The 19928-nt window shown below is 42.6% G+C and overlaps 1 protein-coding gene across 1 annotated transcript in view; it reads left to right on the top strand.

Moving 5' to 3' along the window:
• The first annotated feature begins 1840 nt into the window (after positions 1–1840).
• The window catches only part of nsmfb (NMDA receptor synaptonuclear signaling and neuronal migration factor b), a 43221-nt gene continuing 25133 nt past the window's right edge, over positions 1841–19928 (top strand). The window contains exons 1-4 of the mRNA XM_084551291.1: positions 1841–1950; positions 15485–15546; positions 17135–17905; positions 18156–18228. Coding sequence (XP_084407417.1) covers positions 1880–1950; positions 15485–15546; positions 17135–17905; positions 18156–18228 — 977 coding nt within the window. The 5' untranslated portion in view covers positions 1841–1879. The remainder of the gene's footprint in view (positions 1951–15484; positions 15547–17134; positions 17906–18155; positions 18229–19928) is intronic.

The raw sequence follows: 19928 nt of genomic DNA, 5'->3' as shown, positions 1-19928 counted from the left end.
TTGTGTTTCTTGGGCCAAACAATGTAGGCTTTAAACAGAAGCGCTGGTAATATGCTGCTCCTAATGCTGGTGGCTCTAATGAACCTGTCTTCTGCAGGAGAGGTGACTCTTGGTCTACCTTTCCTGGGGCGGTCCTCATGAGAGCCAGTTTCATCAAAGCGTTTGATGGTTTTCGCCACTGCACTTGAGGATACATTCAAAGTTCTTGAAATTTCCCGGATTGACCAATCTTCCTTTTATTAAACTAATGATGGACTGATGTTTCTCTTTACTTAGCTGAGTGCTTCTCGCCATAATATGGATCAGAAGAGCAGTCGAGTAGGGCTATTTACTGTAGAGCAGTTTACTAATCCCACGTCTGCACAACACAACTGATGGCCCCCAGTTTCACTGGACTTTGTTCATTGCACCGTATTGAGAGTCTTGAAAAAACACAACAAAACGTTTTTTAGAACAATGGAACAAATATATTCAGTACCATTTAGTCAAGATTGTGAGCTAGCCAAACATGCCGCAACTCACCATTTTCTAAGGAATTTTGGGGGGGACGCGTTTCTTGTCACAAGAGGACACCGGTGGTCAGTTTGCTGAGTTTAGCTTGACCTAAAAGTAATTTTAAAAAAATTGCTACCCCTTGTGGTAGTCACAACTTGTAACTGGAAGTTGCTGTAAAGGTCATGAGTTGTTGTTTTTTTCCAGAAATGGTGGAGGTGGATGGTCAGTTAATGTATTGTAACTTAAGCTGGGAACACACCACACAACTTTCACCATCTTCTTTTTTGAAAAGACTAGGCGTGCACACTAACAGACTGGCTTCAGCTGATTTTTGGATGATGACTGAAAGACTGGGGATCACACAACTGCGCCAGTGATCAGTTCACACTACCCGATGATGTGTCCAGAGTCCACTCAAAAATTCAAACGTGTCTGGATGCGACTGAGGTCCGGTTGGGACTGAGTCTGCTAACCTCACATACTTGCAGATTGACGTCTTCACCCCTCACACACTCACTAAAACAGATTTTTGTGCAAACTGCCCATGCCGACTGTCCCCAACTAGTGCAGACTGGTGCAGACTTTGCCCAACGTGGGTAAAATCTCCTATCGTGTCCTCAGCTTTAATTGTATTGTTTAATTGTAAACTGTTAGCCTCTGTGGCTTCTAGATGCAGACAGGAGCCTAGCAGCGTTGTTCCTACGACTTACAGCTGATGCTAACCCTTGAGCACCAAGCATTTTGTGTTCACGACTTCCCGTGCATCAACCACGAGTTCCATTTGTAGGCTACTGCAAAAAAAAAGTCGACCACATCAACAAAGTTAAATATTCCTAACTCCAATGCAAATTCTTTTCTACACTAGAAAACGATTTGCACTAGTGTTTCTAGTGTGCCTTTTTTCAAGGCAACCGAGAATAAACTGCAAGATTACTTGTGGACTCAAGTGTCCACACCTCTTCCGCATCTCATATACACCCATATAATGAACCTGAGCGCTTCCCTCCCCCCGCACCTGTCCGGGCCGTGCAGCAGGCAGGCGGGCTGCTCTTCCTTTTATGGTCTCGCTTCCTACTTGGAGGCTTCAGTTGGAAGAGGAGAGGAGAGCAGAGCGCAGCGCTCCACACTCCCCTCATTTATCCTCCAGTTGTGCTGCTGCGCTCCACGGCGAGCACGCAGCATTCTGGAACATCCATCTTTCTTTCTTTTTTGAACCCATGAGACACGATCAAGACAAATATGAAATAATTAAAGTCGCGGCTCGCTGCGTACGGATGCTTTTCATTCCCCCGTCTCCTGGTGGGTTTCTCTCTTGTCTGTTTCCCTCGCTGATCAGTCTGTGGAATGGTCTGCGTTTTCTCCCCTGGGTCGTGTCCACTTCAGCATGGGAACTGCGGTGTCCAAAAGGAAGAATCTGAGGAGTGACGCGATATCTTCCGTGGCCGCAAAAGTTCGGTGAGTGTGTCCCCGTGGATGCGCAGCGCTCCGCAGCCGCACGGAGAGAGGCGGCGGAGCGCACGGGGAGCAGAGCCTGCTGCTTTAAACTAATGCTATCAGGAGATTCTTAAGACAAGTTTTAACGGGAATGATAAATTAATACATTTTGATTAGGTCATAAAGCCACAAGCTCCCCTTCTGCCCACTTTGTTTGGCACCTTTTAAAGTTTCACTTTGGCTTCTGGCTTTATTTCCTTTTCACTTATTTATCCTGTTAGAAACCTCTCTTTTAAATAAACCCATAAAATAGACGGAGTTCTACGGTTGTGCAGGAATGGTTTCAAGCTATTTTATTTTTAAAAATGTTGCTTTCAGCCTGGCTTGATCCTACCTTTAATCCAATCACATTCTGATTACTTTAACTTATTTCTTTTTTATTTAGACCCCAGCATAATGTTTTCTTTTTATGCTGTCTATGAAGGGAACTTTGTGTAGCTTGAAAAGTGCTTTACAAATACATGATTAATATTATTATTAGATTTAAATTTTCGTAGCATACATTACATATGACCTGGGAAAATATTTGATTTAGATTTGTAAGGATTGGCTGTTCAACATATTTTACAGACCTTTGGAGTTGTTTCCTGCTGCACTTCGAAAACCGTGATGGACGTATTAAATTAATATATAGTGAAAATAATCATGAGTTGCTGCCTTTGCAAAAACTTTCAGTGAAGTTTCCATTCTGCTATATAATATTTAGATTTTTTTATTATTATTATATTTTTTTGTGCACATAGTTCTACACATTTCAAATGCTGTGAACTGCACCGTAAATACTTATAATAAGCTTTTTGTGGGTTGTCCTTGTGTTGCATGCTGTATACATTATATAATCTTTTCTTTACTGGTCCACAAACTTCCAGTTGGACTCACTGGACCTGTGACTAATTCTAATGACATTTGACTTTGAGTGCATGAGTCATGCCAGGAAAGGTCTTCGTGTCATGTGTCTTCGCTGTCTGAAGCCTGCGGGATGAGTAATGTTCGGCGGTTTGGGATTCAGTCCGTGTCGCCCACTTGCTGACCTCAGAATCCAGTATGCAGACAAATGAAGCTCCCCTGCTCCTGTGTGTGCATATATCTACGTTCTTCCTTAAGTCTATGATCATTTGCCTGAGTGCAGTGAAGCAGGCTACCGCGTGACCTTTCCATTTACTACCACAGTCGCCACCATGCTCCCCTTCTGCGCTCATTCTCCAACTCCATTTGTCTCTGTCTTCGTTTTGCTGTTTATCTGTTTATCGCCTCCCTCTCCGCCTCGCTCGCTTTTTCGCACCTCACGCTTAACTCTCCATAAATCACGCCGATCACGGCCAGCATCTCAGCCACGCATGTGGACCGCGGCCAAGGCCCGTACAGTGCGTACTTCCCGCTCTTGTCAGCGATCGTGAGCTGCACTCCAGTTGACGAGGAGTTTAATGGCTCTCGGCGAACAATAGCTCTTTGCCCTGAATCCCAGCCAAGCCGGGATTAGTGGTGTCTCGAGTCTGCCGGGTGATCGGAGTTGATCTGTTGTGCAGTGAATGAGCGGGGCAAATCCATTTTTTACTTTCTCCCTGACAAATCCAATCCAGCATATTTGTCTTTGGGTGAGTGTGAATGACGACGCAGTGGAGGGATTATACTGGAGGTTTAATGGGATCCTCTTGTTCCAGAACGCTCCTTTCGACCTCATTCATCTGTCCCCTGAAGTGTCACTCCATTCACTATGACACTACAGAATATTTCAAAGATCTGTGCCTAAACCACATGGTTGACTAGGGCTGTGTTGTTCAGACCTTGAATTTAGGAATTAATTGAACAGTTATATTAATCACTATATTTAAAATTAAAAGGATGTTATTGCTGAACCAGAGAATATGGTTTGCGGGTTAATTGTTTAAAAGCTGTTTTTGCCACACAAGACAGCATCGCAAATGAGTCTTGGCGCGTAGTACGATGAAATATGAAATGTGATAATCAGTTGGGACTGCCGGTTCACACTTTCTGACATCTTTTCTAGCAGGTATTTATTACGTTTTTGAGAGCGTCTCACCTCTGCACACCTGGCCAGTGGAAATCTTTTGGGGAAGGAGGTTTTTAGATGCTGTTCAACAGTCACCTTGGATCGTCTTTGATTTTCAAAGTATACAGTATATATCTATACCCAAACTGCTTTTCTAAGACAATTTCATGTCCACCTGAAGATGGAGAAATTGTAAGGAGACATCACAAGAGACTGCCAAGCTAGGCAGAGTTCAACAGTTAGGAAAAAAGGTTCCCAGTGCTAGTTTGGGCTGGTTCGATATGGTTGGACCTTGGGCCTCAAAGTAACTGAAAACATGCAAGAGTGAGGAGAACTAACATTCAGGTGTTGGATATCAAACTGAGAAATGAAGTGAACCAGTGTAGAACTGAGCTGGTATCTGGTATTGTGTAGCCGGGAAGCCAGACCAGCTTCCGCACCCACGGTTATTTTGCGGTGGAAAACTGGTCGTGAGTCACTCTGTTGGGAACTGATTATGATTCAGCAAGGATCTGTCAGGCCAGTCCGATCACTGGATCTGTAAGCAGTACCAAAACTACTTGTCATTGTTTAATACAGACAATAATAGTGGTTTTTATAAGCTTGAATGTTTTTGTTTTTTTTTTTAAGATGTTGCTCGGCTGAAATGCTATTGACCTATGTTATGTTTTCACTCATGTTTGGTTAAAGGTAGTTTTAATCTGAGAAGATGCGAAACCCCCAAAATACAAACAGCAAGTTCAGAAATTGACCTCATCCAGCTTTAGATGAGAGCGTAGCTCTGTGTGGAAATTTGTGCAACCTACACAAACCCAATAATTCACCCTGTGGCAATGTGTTTTGTTCTGGAAATTGTTCAAAACAGATACGGTTTGTCTGGATTTCTGCCACTGCACTTGTTAATGTTTAAAGAATAAAAATTTGGAAGCATTTTGCTCACTGGCCCATGGGCCCCTTCCGTTTTGCCGTGTACACAGTCCTATTACAAATTAATGGGTTATTGTTGCTGCGGTATTTGTGTCTAAAAACTGTTTACAGGGATTTAAATGTGGTTGAACCTCATTAAAATTACAGCAGAAGAGTTCTACCTCTGCCAGTAATTGCAGCAGGGCAGGGTTAATCATAAAATCATACATTAACGTTTTAAATAATCTGTTCCATAAAACTGCAGTATGGAATTTTAGTTTGTCCATATCTATGTTTGGAGTCAGTCGTGTCCCCTTTTACAGCCGTGGGCTCTTCGTCCTGAGGGAGTTGGGTTTATGCCTTGTTTGATTGCTGTCATCTCTCTGTTGTTCTTTGGTAGACTCAATCAGATGCCAGCCAGGTTGGCAAACACTGGTCTTCTGTGAAGAGTTTACTGACAACACTTTGCTGGATTTTGGAGATAATCAGGATGATATGTGGGTTTGGAATTTTTGAATAAATACCTCGAGCTGTGGACAACCTGTGATGTTGGGTTACGTGGAAACTGGATCATATAATCAAAAAATCAGGCCAGTCTGGCTTCTGTGCGTCCTACACTGTTCCTCTCTGGCAGAATGTTGTCATTAACCTGAAATTAAACATGGAATGAATTATCAGTACAGCCTGCTATCTTCCAATGGGCTTGATATTTGTTTTGGCTGCCTGGGTGGCATTTTGCTGGCAGAGCTGGGCTCATCAGGAGGATGGCGAGGGAAGAATATGCATAGAAATGGGATGCAAAAGCAAATCTGCATTTGAAAATTGTCTGATTTAAAATTGATAGTCTCTTTTGCATCATGGGCCATTGTATGCTAATGCGTCTGCATGATTTCTTTTTAAGAAATATGAAACAAGCTGAGGCTTTACGTGGCTTGAAGGGCATTTCTGTCTCATTATGTGTTTAATGTCTTACTTTTTGGAAGTTGGGTGAAAATTAGTTGTCTGTTTTGTACTCCACCTGAAGCACTAGACTTGCCTCCCTGTCCTTTTTATGACAAATCTTTATAAAGCCCGCCAAAACCAGGGGTTCTGCTTTGATCACCCACTAGATAGGAAAGATTACATGCGCTTTAAAGCCAGTGTCACCTTTAATATTTCAAGAATGTTTGAGTCACTCCTTAAAATGAATTGCACAGCCCAACAGTTTTTAGAACTTAATAGTTTCCACTCTAGTGAAAATGTGATTTCATGGCCTCTTTCCCGTGGGAGTGTGCGACCAGCAGCGACCCTGTCCTTGTCGCTGCACAGATTAGCTCCAGCCACGGTCTCAGTGTGGCTATTAGCTGTAAAACATCTGGGCCCCCTCTATAAAACATAAACCATAAATCACAGGTGGCTTGGAAGGCCAGATATGACCAGATTTTTAAACCAGCATTTGTGATATCTAATCTTGAGTGTCCAGAATGCACCAGAATATTTCTAGTTTATAATGTATCCTTGAATGCAAGCACTGTAGGTGTGTTAGATGGTGTTGCTTTCTTGCATGGGAATTTGCAAAGAAGTTCTGAGTTTTAGGGAGACTGTTCCAAAAGTTTCAATTTAACTAAATTTAGCCTGTCTTCCTTTGTGTATTCACTTTCTGCAATGCACCACTGGCAGCAAAAAGACACAGCTCATGATGCTTCTTAATAATTATTGTGGGGGGATTTTTATTCCTTTGTTGTTACATAGCTGACAGTAGAGACAGACCATATGACAGGAAATGAAGGGAAAGCAATGGGGAACGATTTGGAACAAAGACGGATACAAAAAGAGAATGTTATACTGGTCATGGTATGAACATATAAGATTGCTGGACACTTCTAATGGAACATAGTACATAGTACACCGTCTTCATCCGACTGTAAAGTCAGAATAGCTGGATGAAGACGGTTCGTCGCAGCACAGTGGGGTGGTGGTTAACAGTGATGCCTCACAGCAAGAAGGTTGTGGGTTCTAATCCACAGGCTGACTGGGGCCTTTTGGTGTGGAGTTCTCTCTCTGTCTGCGTGAGTTCTTTCCGGATATTCCAGCTTCCTCCTACCATCCAAAGACATGCTCATTAGGTTAATGGGTGATTCTAAATTGGCTGTAGGTGTGCTTGTGAATGGTTGTCTGTCTCTCTGTGTTAGCCCTGCGAATGACTGACGACCTGTCCGGTTACAGAAAATGAATGAATAATGAAGACAGTTCAATAGCCTCCTGTCCCTGAACCTCCTCAGGAGCTGAGCTGTTGACAGTACAGTTGATGATGCTGCTGCTGATGTTGCCGATTGAGTTGGTTGACATTCCATTAGCATTTACATGCTACTGATGTTTTGCGTCTGATCTGAATTTCTAGTGGGAACAATCCATGCACAGATGTGTTATAGCGATGCAACAAACGCTACAACTTTGCATTGCCAGCAACACTGACACTGAGTTGGCATTGAGTGTCTCTCAAGCGCAATGTCATCAGCTGGAGGGTTTTGAATGGGCTTTGACGTAGCGACAAGCATTGAACGCCATCTTGACGCTCTCTAACTGCTAGTACGAACACACTGTAAAGAAGGAACGTTTACAATATGTCAGTGAACATTAAAGGACATATTTGTTGAACGTATTGCAGATTTGTAGAATTGTTCCTGTTATGAAAAGTACACAAGCCTCTCAAACAGCATTTAAACCATTATAGCACACTAAAGACTGGAGTCTAAGTGTCACTGGGATGGAGACGACTAAGGCAGCGAGTTTTTATTCAGGTTTTCCAGTCTGATTTATAAATCTGCCCATGATGTACCTGATTCTGTTGGTCATATGTCTGTCATCATGCAGCGTGCATGTTTTTAGACCGCAGAAATAGGTGATAGATGGCTTTCACTCTCCACCTGCATTGTGAATGGTCATTAAGTCATTGTTCATCCTTGCTGACCTTAAGCAACCAGAGGGAATTGCAGTCTCAGTGAATATACTCATGGCTCCTGAACTGTAATTGACATAGTAATTAAATTCACACTTTCATAAATATCTAATTAAAGAGCAGCAGCCAAACGGAAATGTATAGTGAGTAGATAAAGCAGGTTTCTACTATTTTCTTTCAAACTAAGAATTTGGAAGTACTCGTATTTTGTGTGCATGTGTGAATGTTCCATCTAGAGGGTGTGGGAGAGTCTTAAAAATTGAGTTGTGACGCTATCGGGGAGAATGGGATGGAGAGTGAATTTTGATAGCCACAAAACTCATAACCCACCAGTCCTCCAGAGAAATATATTATGGTCATTTAGTGCTAAAGGGGCACTAAACCTCTTACCTGGTGCCCCTTTAATAAAAGCCAATATGAACCCAGTATGTCAACAGACCAACAGAGCGGTCTCACTCTAACTGAACCAGAGGCTGCTCCTGTTTTGGCTATTGTCCTGCCTCGTGTCTCTTTACATGAGATGCTTTACACTTGCTCTTTCTCCCCCCTCCAGCGTGTATTGATGAACCCACATTGGCCTCTTGGGAGTTCTGGGTAATTGTCTGACTCATGGCCTTTGTTGTCAGTGGAGTGTAGCGAAGCAGGTGTCTCTTAATGAAGTCATCAGCTCTTTACTAGCCAGCCTTCCCAGTGTGCGTTGTACAGAGAGATATGAAGCCACAATGTGAACAATGGCACCAAGAGAAAACGATGAACACAGGCCAGACTTGGGTTGCATGAATCTAAAGTAGGACACGGAATCTGTGCCGCTGCTGCCTTGGTTCTTTTCCTCTGCTTTCCTTTTAAGTAATCAGTTAATCAACAGATTATGAACAGATTAATCAGGTGTTAGGGTTAGGGTTAGGGATTCAGAGATCGGTGCAGCAGAATCTGAAATAAATATTTAAATAGGAAGAGACAATTCATACATACGATGTAGTTCTGCTTGTAGCTAAACAAAGGTATAATTGTGGAAAAAGGTATGTTAAGTTAATAAAGTTGAACTGTCAATTTGAGTACAATTCCTGGCCTGGAGTTGCAGCAAAGGAGCTGAAAGTATTTGAGATAGTAAAAGAGTGGTTTGGCAGCGGGAGTGTAATATCTGGAAGCAGGTGAACTCTGGCTTAAAAAATGGAAATTAAAAGGAGTAGTAGCATCAGGTGAAGAGTTAAATGAAAGTTAGAATATAAATTAACATGCAACTATTGCAAGAATTGCACGCTTAACGGTGAGACTTGAAGACTGTAATTGAGTTATATAAGAAGTGACAAAAGTTAACATAGCAGTTCTTTCTTCTTTTGCAGGCTTGTGAGACAAAGTCAGCAAAATTGAACACATTAGAATTTCAATCTTTTCCGTCTAATGATTTGGCTGAGCTATTTCATGGGAAATTAGCACTAACAGAGGAAGAGGAAATGAGGATTTTTTTTTTCACTTCACCCATGATCACAATTCTTTTACTTTACTTCCCTTACTAATATGGGGGAGAAATGGTAAAGACCTGAGTGACTTTGACGAGAACCAGATGGTTCCCAAACAGTAAAGCCTTTGTGGGACATAGACGACGTAACCTACACACGGAGCCTACGCCGGTGCGAGCCATTTGTACTTGTGCGCTCATCGGTATGGCTCGCTCTGTAACAACGCCACCCAAACACTAGTCAGCGCTGTGTCTTTTTTGCCAGTTGGGTTCATTTTTGTTTCTACTTCCTGCTTCACTTTCAACAATGGTGACTGAAACCTTCGGCAAAATTTCACTGAAGACTAGTCCTACAGATGTTTGTATCTCCGAACCTCCTCAGTCAACCTTTCCTCGATGTGTTTCATCTTTGTGGAGATGGAGAAGTAGCCGCAAATACTAAAGCGGAATCATGCTACTACCAGGCGGGCCAATCACATCTCTATGCAGAAAAGTAACTATGCGTCATGGCATTTCTGGAGAGGTGCATATTGTTCATACACACACTCTGGTCCCTGTTTTAATCCTGTACTCAACCCTTTGTCTTTTCTTTTCCTCCCTTTCTCCTAATCCCGCATGCTGCATTAATAAGTTCTTCTTTCCTTTTTACACTCTTGCTCATCACCAGTCCAGAGGGTAAGATGAGTTTGGTTCAGTAACAGGGCTATAATGATGGCCTGTTAATGACTGAAGCAGGTATGTGAGCGGTGAGATGGCCAGCAGTCCTCTCATTGATCTGACTAATTATGGTCTGTATTGCTGATCACCTCCCAGCGAGCGGATGGAACATGGAGGGCACAGCAGGGTCAACACTTTGACAAACCCCCTCAGACGGCTGGAGCTGGTTGCGGAGGCTGAACTCATCATAGAGCCTGTCACACTGAAACAAAGTCACAGAGTATGTGATAATACAGGCTCACTTTAAAGAATAGCTGCTGCACCGGCCACTACAATATTGCTTTGAGGATGCGTTTTGGCTGATATTGTCTTTTTATTGAATAGTGTCAACGGCTTATGGAATGACTGATGGTTCTGCCTGAACACAGCAACAAAGCAGTCAAGAAGAACATCATCTTCAAGTTTGGTTGTCTTCACACATTTCAGTTGCACATTCATTATTCTGCTGAATAATGATTTTCTTTTATCCTCATGAAGTGCATGAACCTGAACACATTACAGTGTAGTCAGACTGAGTTGGACTGCATCACTTATTGCGCATACTGTACGGACGTCATCGATGACGTGATTGAAAAAAAAAACAATCAGTTTATTTTAAACACACTTTCAGCAGTTTTGGCTTCTGTGAAGTATCTTGACACAATTTTTATTGATGCTATATAAATAAGCTTTAATTGAAATGAACAGTGTGCTGGAAAACCTGCATTCCCAAAGCAGCCTTTGCTGACATCGCTACGTGTCATCTACCAGAGGTATCTGAGTTAATCTTCAAGAGAAAACCTTCGATCATATTAAAACAAGCAATATTTTGCCAACTATACATAGTAAAATTATGCTCGAGGTCGTAGTCGAGAGATGTTAGTCATCTGTAAAGTGAAGCAAAGTAAACTAAGTGAGGCAGGTGCAGTGGACTGTGCAGGAAGAGGATTTGTAATTGTGTATTTATGTGTATTAGCATTAATATTATTATCATTGGCAGTTACGCTAGCTGGAGATCTCAAGAGCTTATAAAGGCCAAGTTCCAAAATGTGACTTTATCATATTTAGTTGGTTAATCCACCCATTAGTTTTCTGTCTCGAGTGGAGCAGAATTTTTGTTATGTATGACTGGAGGTTCAAGCAAAAACTAGATATGATGTCAATGAATTCATGCATCACCCTTTCACAAGCATGAGTCTGGAAAAGTCATCAAACTATGTTTGTTTTTTTTGTCTTATAATTTGGTCATCCGTTCCATAACCAGGCAAAGCAGAACTGACCACCTTTCCTTTACAGACAGAGCTAGTTTGGTGGTATAGTGACTAGTCACTGGGCTAGCTGGTGAGCTAACCACCAACACGATATCCATGCTAGAGTCTCGTTCACTGGTATGCATGAAAAAAAAAAACCTAGACACAGAAAACACACTCCGTCACACAAACACAAAGAAAAACCACTCAGACTAGCAGACTGTATCCTTGTATATGGGCCACTGAAGCTCCTCTCTGCAGCTTTCATCACTGTGCCATTTGATGTAAATATTTCCCCAGGCATCCATAAGCTCTGCCATTCCTCAAATGAGGTATGCAGTTTTCTCATTCCCTCACGCATGGCGAGAAGGAGGAAGGAGTAGCCTTGCATATGACCAGCTCCTGAGAGCGTAATATCATCTCATTTCTGGATCATCTGTCTCTTGTCTGTCACCCGCCTCCACTCCCTATCCGATACTCTTTCCTTACCTATTAGGGCTCCCTTCTTGATGCTACTTCCCACTCCCTCCTTACATTGTATTTCAGACTTATAAACACATCTCTCTCTTGTCACTGTGTTTCTCCTTCTCCCTCCTCCTCCTCCTTCTGCCTCATGTCACATGGCTAAAAACATGCAGTAGGTGCAGCGGCTGCATTGGGACACAACAAGACTGACTGCCATGTATAATTCATGGGATAAAACTCTCCAACACGCAAGTGTTATATGTTTTGTGTTTCAGACTGCAAGGGTGAAAAAAAAAAAAAAATATATATATATAAATGAATGCATGTAAAATCTGAGGTGACTGCTGCGATAACACTCATCAGATAACCACTTTGGCCTGAGGAGCATGTCTAGCCTTTGCTGGGTCTGTGAAGAAACTTAAGAGCTGGAGGGGAAAAATACATACGGATGTGCGTGCATGTGCTATCTTTGGGGTTTTTAATCACATGAAGAGAGCAATAAATAAGGGATGTTCTCACTGAAGATATATTGCAGTGGTTGTCTGAAAATCAGCTTCAGATTTTATCCGAGTGTAACGGCAATAGTTTGGAATAAAGCATGGTTCATTATGTTTTTCACAAGACAGCAGGAGAGCAGCGCACATCGGGGTGATGTGCCCAAGCTCCGCACGGCTTTCCAAAAAACATGATTTTTTTCAAGTGAAAGATCTGACTGCGTGGTAGCACTTATAAACATACTGCCTCATGCAATAACGTGCAACCACTTCTCTAGCATACAGCACTAGTCAGATTATACAGTAGTTGTCAGTTACATATGCACCATTAGTACTTAGTTAAACAGAGTTGTACCGTACTGTTTCATTAGAGCAACTGAATTGCTTAAAATGTGCTAACATAGTAAAGTTCTTCCTGTAAAAGTCAGTCGGCATAGAAAGAAAGTTCAAGAAGGGTGCAGTCAGTCTGGACTGAAAGATGTTTCAGTAGATACAGTACTGCTCATGTCTTGCTTTCATGTGGACGCTCAGAGGCCTGGGGAGACGAGCGTTTAAAACAGCATAATTTTATGGGAATCACTGCAATGAACGATCTGTGAACTGTGGATCTGCTGACCAGTAGCACACTGTTTTAACTGTACTGAACTTTGAAGGAACTTTGAAGGAAATTATGGCATCCTCTGATGGACTGTAAAGTACGTCACGAGATGTTGATAACGATGAGTAAGGTAACACAATTATGCGAATCAATGCTACAAATACGTTTAAAGGTCTGGACACACCAAACCAACACCAAACTACTACCAACGTGGCACCAGTGTCTGGGACAAAAACTTAAATTTGAAACAAACCTCAAAGTCTACCACCAACATACAGTATGTTCACATGTGTGAAAGGAAATAACTCTTCTTGGCAGCAGGTGGCATTAGTCTGCATTTAATATTCAAAAGGGGAAACTGGAAGAGCAGCTATTAGCTGGGAGGCTAGGAAGAGCCTCGAACCGTCACTTATCGTGCTGATCAGTTGACCTACAGTTGAAATACTTGTGCATTTGAATCTTCAGAAAACCGAGAGCAGTCTTTGTTTTTGAACTTTTGTTGACTTCCCTTAATCTTCTCGCACTGGTTCTCTGATCTGATCAGCCAATCAGAGACCGCTCTCACCGACACACTCCGCTGCCACTTCAACATATTAAGTCACCTGGAAGGCTGAGACACCCTGCAATTATGAGGACCATAAGCACTGGCCAACGGCCTGGCAGTGAAAAACTACCAAATGCTAGCATATTAAGAGAGCTTTAAGTTGAGAGCTGTATTGATAGAGTGGCGCCAAAATGTAGCTACCTGGCTAGGGCTATAAAGTTTAGCTAAACAAGCCAATAAAATAGTCACTACATCACTATTTTAAGGTCACTTTACCAGCCTTAGAAGTTACAAATTAAATGTATACATTTACCACAAAATACTGTACAGCATGTGAAGGTAGATTTAACAGTACAGATAAACATGTTTAGTAAGCCAGTTTTTTAGCCAACGTGATAAAGATGATAAATGAGGTGTACACAGAGTCAAGTGCATACATCAGAGATGCATTTTCTTCCTCGTGTCCTCCCTTCTTCCCCCTCCTCCCCCATCATCCAGGCAGGGAGGGGAGTTTTCATGGGGAGCAGCGCTGCTGCTGCAGGTGCCGCTTCATATTTAATTACTTAGTGTGTCGTAGCAGGAAGGCATATAGTCTACAGCACCAACACAGCAATTCCATTTCACCACAACCCCCATGAGATGTTAGCTCGGTGTGTGTGTGAGAGTGTGTGTTTGTGCGTTGTGTCTATTTATTTTTCTGCATGCTGCTCCACATGCGCAGTCTGAGGATGTGGGAGTGTGTGTGTGTGTATATCTGTGTGTGCAGATGGCAGGAATGCCAGGTCGGTGTGAGTGGGTGGAGAGTGATTAGAGGCTGCACTGCTTCCCCATAGGTGTGCTTGTGTGTGGCCTATATCTTACAACGTGTATTGTTGGTATGTGGGTGTTTCAGAAGGAGGAATGTGTATCTGACTGTTGTACAAACTGTTTCACACCATAGTACAACTGCTGATTTTACTTGTGCCAGTTACACTGAACAATGAAGAGCCTTGTAGGAGGATACTTTTAATGCAAATATGAATTAAGTGAATGCTGATCTTGCACCACACTGAATAAAGCAGACTGACACCAGTTTCATGGTTCCAGTTCTGGTGACAGTAGATGAGCAGGCCGTAGTCAAAGCAATGCCTCTGCTTTGCCAACACCCAAGTTGGATCTTATTCTTTTTTTCTTTTTTTTTTTAAAGTATATTTTAGTTCCATCAATAAATGATTGTCCTGACTACTCGTCTCACTCAGGGTTGAAAGGTCCTACAGACGAACACCATGCTTTATGCCATATTAAAGGTTACAGAAATGTCAATTGACACCATTGTGGAGGGCCTTGTGCATTCACAATCACAGATGTTGAACTAATCTTCGTGAGCTAATCACAGCTATTCAAGGCTGCCCTCCCATTCAGAGGGAGTATATTGAATTGCTGTTGCCAGGACTGTGCAGTTTTACAGGATCCATACACGGTCCTGTAGCAGTGCAGAGTGCATGCCGTTTCATGCCCACCGGTACTGAAAATGAATGCACTCAGGGTTGTGTAAGGTGTTTTGGACAAACAAAAATCCTATGAATATCTCTGTTTTAGTCCAAAAAGGGGTCATTTTCTGTTTCACTAATGTGGAGATACCTGTCTACAGCCCTGTTCGGAGAGCTGAAGAGGTTTAAAACATCAGAGAGGACATTATGTTTTATGTGCGAGAGACAGTCTGCCACATAGAAGACGTGCATACCATGCCAGTTCCTCGCTGTTCCTGCCAGTACATTTATAACATGTGTACATGTCTGAATTTGTTTCCTGGCACATGCAATGACACCCTTGCCCTACCCTACCCTGTGCAGAGGAGGCAAGCTGTAGCTTCCAAGCTGTTTTCCTGTCCTCCGTATAACTGAAGACTGTAACCCTGGTGAGAGACGGCTGTTATATATATGGATTAGACTGAATAAAATCAATACAATCTCCCCAACAGACTGCTGTTGGTGTAATCTACTTGCAGTGGAGTGTCCTTAGAGAAAGAAATGCTCCGACAGGCTGTTTATGTGGAGAGAAAACCTTGACACTTTGTGAGTCACCTCTGTGTTTGACAGCAGCAGTTGTACCGTAGAGCTCAAGGCTAACTCTTGCACTTGTTGTGTCTCTACAGAGCAGCCCGAGCATTCGGGGAATACCTGTCCAATACCAATCCAGAGAACCGCAACGGAGCAGGTAAGCAGCACACACAGTCTTAAGTAGTCAGCCACGTGGAAGTGACAAAATCTGCTGTTTACCCCAAAATATCTGGCTTAAAATACATAACCTCACAACTGACAGAAAAAATAACAACTTCCTCATCACTGCAGCTATGGCTGTATCAGTGGGATGCTGAGTAAATTTGCAAAATGACAAGCTGCTCTATGTTTGATGTGAAAATTAGCTGAAAAGTGCTCCTACTTGGTTGACTCACAGTGCTGAATAGTTGGCTACACATCCATAACTGTGTCCAAAATCACTTCTTGTTTACAATATAGTGGAACATTTGTACTGTCCAAATTCTGAGTGTGTAACTTTATCCATGGTGCATTGCTCTCCCAGATTCTATTCTATGATACGCCTCTTTTTATGAATGCCAAAATGACTGTTGTACAATTCAGCAGCTGATGATTCATTAGAGTTCTATGTCTGAACTTATTGAATGCTCAATTTACAGTTTGTACTGGAATATTGAGTTTATCTAAAGAGTGGTGAGCAGACAAGGGAGTCAATTTTAAATTTATTTGTTTTGAAAATTTACTCTAAGCCAATAAGATACACCGATCACCCACAACATTATGACCACTGACAGGAGAAGTAAATAACATTGACCATCTTGGGACATTTCAATGTTCTGCTGGGAAACCTTTGGACCTGGTATTCATGTGGATGTTACTTAGACATGTAGCACCCACCTAGACCAGACCAGGCACCCCCACCCCATAGCAATGACACTCCTTGATGGCAGCACCCATCCCCAGCAGGATGCAGCCTGACACAGACACACACACAAAAAAAGCAGGAAAAACATCACAAGGTGTTAACCTGACCTCCAAAACTGACATTGTTCCAAACTGATCAAGCATCTGTGGAATGCACTGGAACAAGCCTGATGTTTCAGTCCAATGATCTAGCCAGCAAAAAACTGTCTCAGTGTCTTTATTTGACAAAACAAACTATGCTAACATATAGTCCCTTTGGTTACTTTTTGTTCCTTTATTGACTGAGCTAAAACACATCTAAAATCATAAAGAAGGAAACCCAGAGGTAAAGGTTTGCCTTCTGTCCTGTCAGTATCACTCTGCAACAAACATGTTCCATACTTGTTAATCCACAGCACGGAAATCTCATTCCCATGAGCTAACACTTATTTACAAGCCTTCAGCATTGCAGCTGCTTACTCCGTGAGACGGTGCTTCTGTCCTCCATGACACTGCAGGACGACTGGGCTTTTGTTTCTGCCGAAGACGTCATGTACTGTACCAGCTCATCCATTTCCACATCTTTCATCATTTCTCTCCTTGCTCTTTTCCATCACTCAGACAATCTTTTTCTCTTTTTGTCGTCCTCCCAAAAGCTTTTCTGGCTTGTAAATGTTTACTATTCAGCTGCCAGAGCTACAAATCCCAGAGAGAGACAAACAATCTTCCTTTTTGTTTTTTACAGATTTATCTGAAATGTACCAGCAAAAGCTGTACAATGACAGACAACATGATTTATTTGTAACCTGCTTCGACTTTTTATTTTTTTTACATTTCTCCATTCTCTCTCCTTCTCTCTCTAGATCATCTATTGTCTGATACTTTTCCTGGCCAGGACTGTGACTCTCCAGACGTCAGCCGCTTGCATAACAACAATCTGCCACCACAGAGCCGCTGTTTGCCCGTAGCTAAACCCAACCAATCCAACCAGTCCAATCCCAGCCCTCACCCACAGTCTCAGACTCAGGTCAACACCCTCCAAGCACAAGCACCCCTGGGCCCCTCCAAACGCAGACTCTCTGTTGAGCGCAGCCTCTCCACGGAGGACCCACCGGGTGTTAAGGGCCCTGAAGGGAACGTTGTTGTGAAGCCGGCCAGGGTGTACACAATCACCAGGGAAGGAGGGATGACCCTGGGGGGCCGTGGAAGCGAGGAGAGCCTGGAGCTCGAGGTGCTGAAGGGCTCTAGGGAGCAGCCTCTTTCCCAGGCCCCTGCTGGTGCCAACCACAACCTGTCCTGCACCAGTCAGCCGTCTGCCACAGCTGTCCGCGGTAGCCACCACCGCAGTAGCCATCACCGCAGCAACCATCACCATGCCCACCAGCATCACGGAGGCCCACCCTCGTCGTCTCAGCCTCTGCAGAGCTCTGAGAGCGCCAGCAACATCCGGGACTGGGGGATGAGGAGAGGGGGGTCGCGGGAAGACAACACCCCAGACTGCGTTGCGTGCATTCGGGCTCCGTGTCAAAGCCAGCGCTCACTGGACCTGGATACCTCGCCGCGGGATGGAGGGAAGCAACGCAAGAAACTGGAGAGGATGTACAGCGAGGACAGAGCGTCTACTGATGACAGGGGTAAAGATGGGAAAATGGATCATAAGTATACACAGGACATGTTCACTTACTATTTGAATATGCAAGTTAACAGGGATGAAAACTAGATATATCCAAATTTTTAAGTGAATGAAACAAGGCGCATCTCACCCCATTCACCCTCAGATGGTTCACTTCACACTCGCTAGCCTCCTCCGCTAACTGTAAGGCATGTGTTTGAATGTTCTGCTTACTGACACCACGCCTTCCTTTTTGTTTTCTGTGTTTGCAGAGGACAATCCTAATAGCTGGTTCCCCAAAGAGAATATGTTCAGCTTTCAGACAGCCACCACCACCATGCAGGCGTGAGTATGGCATGGAAATCCGCCTCCACTCCCACTCTGTGCATCACAGTGTCTTACTACATCGCTACTGTGTTGGCAGGATACGGCCCAGCCTTTTCCTTCCAAGGCTTACAAATGTACCATTCTGCTGCAGAGTCATAATGAGCTTCACACATTTCTCACTGGATGGTTTCACCTTGATATGAAGTCACTCATAGCTTTTTATAAAGTGCCAATAGGTGCCAGCTGTCTAGTTCTATTATTTACCCTGATGGTTCCTTCATGGAAATCAGTGATTACCGATATTCAAATCATTATTCGTATTATTTTAAATTGAAACCAACCTTTACTTTAGATTAAATATAATGCATATTATTATTAGGGCTGTCAATCGTTTAAAATATTTAACTGCGATTAACTGCATGATTTCCATAGTTAATATGTGATTAATTCAAATTAACTGCATTTTTTTTTATCTCTTCTAAATGTACCTTGATGTGTAAAACCAATCCTGTCCAGATTATTCTTCTGAACAACCTCAAAGGTGAAGCATGCTCAGAGGATATGCTGCATCTGCATTTCTGGATCTGTTGTTGAACTTGAGTGCTCCGGTGGTGGCTCGGTTCACGTCGACAGTGAGCTGAGCTTGCTATTTGGATGATCCTTTTGTTTATTATTTTCTGTTCAAGGAAGTTTGTTTCTTCCATCCAGGGCATTGCTTCCTGATTTCCCAACTTATGGGTCAGGCTTTAGCCTTGCACAGTAGGCTCAAGTCTTATCAGAATATGAATCGAAATTCCATTATGGGGCGTGTTTCAATGATACAGATAAAAGAAAACTTTTGCATGTAATTAGACAGTCCTGCTGCCAATTAGACCTTTTAGCTGGAAGCAAACTCAACTCAACTCAGATGACGTGTATGACTATGTCGCTGTTACTCTTTTGTCCATCAGCCCACCCAAATTATTTGATTGCTGGAGTATAATCAGTTTCCAAGAGAGAGCTTCCAGCCCCATCACAAAAAATGTGTGGGCAGGGGGACTTGGTCTTGCTTAGGCCTAAATCACAGAATATGCGTGTGCGCTGATCACGCTTTAAAAAACATATATATATATATATATATATGGCTATTTTGACAGCCCTGATTATAATATATTACAAAATGAATATATCAATATATCATATCAATAAAACACATTTATGTCTGAAAATGCATAATGCATAAATTAAAAAAATAAATAATAGGATATATCCAGTTATAGATAATAGTAAGTGTTCTGAGCATAACACTGCCACAATGTCAGTGAAATCAGTGGAATCATATATACTTCAAATACGTTCTTCCACATGTGAATTTATCAGTATGAAGACCTGGACCTCAACAAAACTTCTCCACCACTACTGTATGGACTCTGGTCCTGTCTAGATTTCACTTTTGGACAGTGACTCTAATTCACTAAACCTGACTTCCATCAGTTTTCCCAGTTATCCATACAGTGAGTCAAACTGATCCATAACAGGACCTTGGAACCAGCTAAATGCAGCTGTACTGAATGGTGGGAATTATATCTGTGAATTTCTAAACTAAACAGTGAAGAATCTTAGGACTGAATACTTTTAGAGAATGTGTGTTGGTCTAGACAGCTCATGTGCATTCACTAACACACACACACAAGTGCTTTCCAGTCTTTGTGACGGGTTAATTATCACCTATCACCCTG

The sequence above is a fragment of the Chelon labrosus genome (genome assembly GCF_963514085.1).
Source record: "Chelon labrosus genome assembly, chromosome: 9".
Taxonomy (NCBI): domain Eukaryota; kingdom Metazoa; phylum Chordata; class Actinopteri; order Mugiliformes; family Mugilidae; genus Chelon; species Chelon labrosus.
The sequence above is the reverse complement of the archived record's forward strand: the minus strand, read 5'-3'. Positions and strand labels throughout refer to the sequence as shown.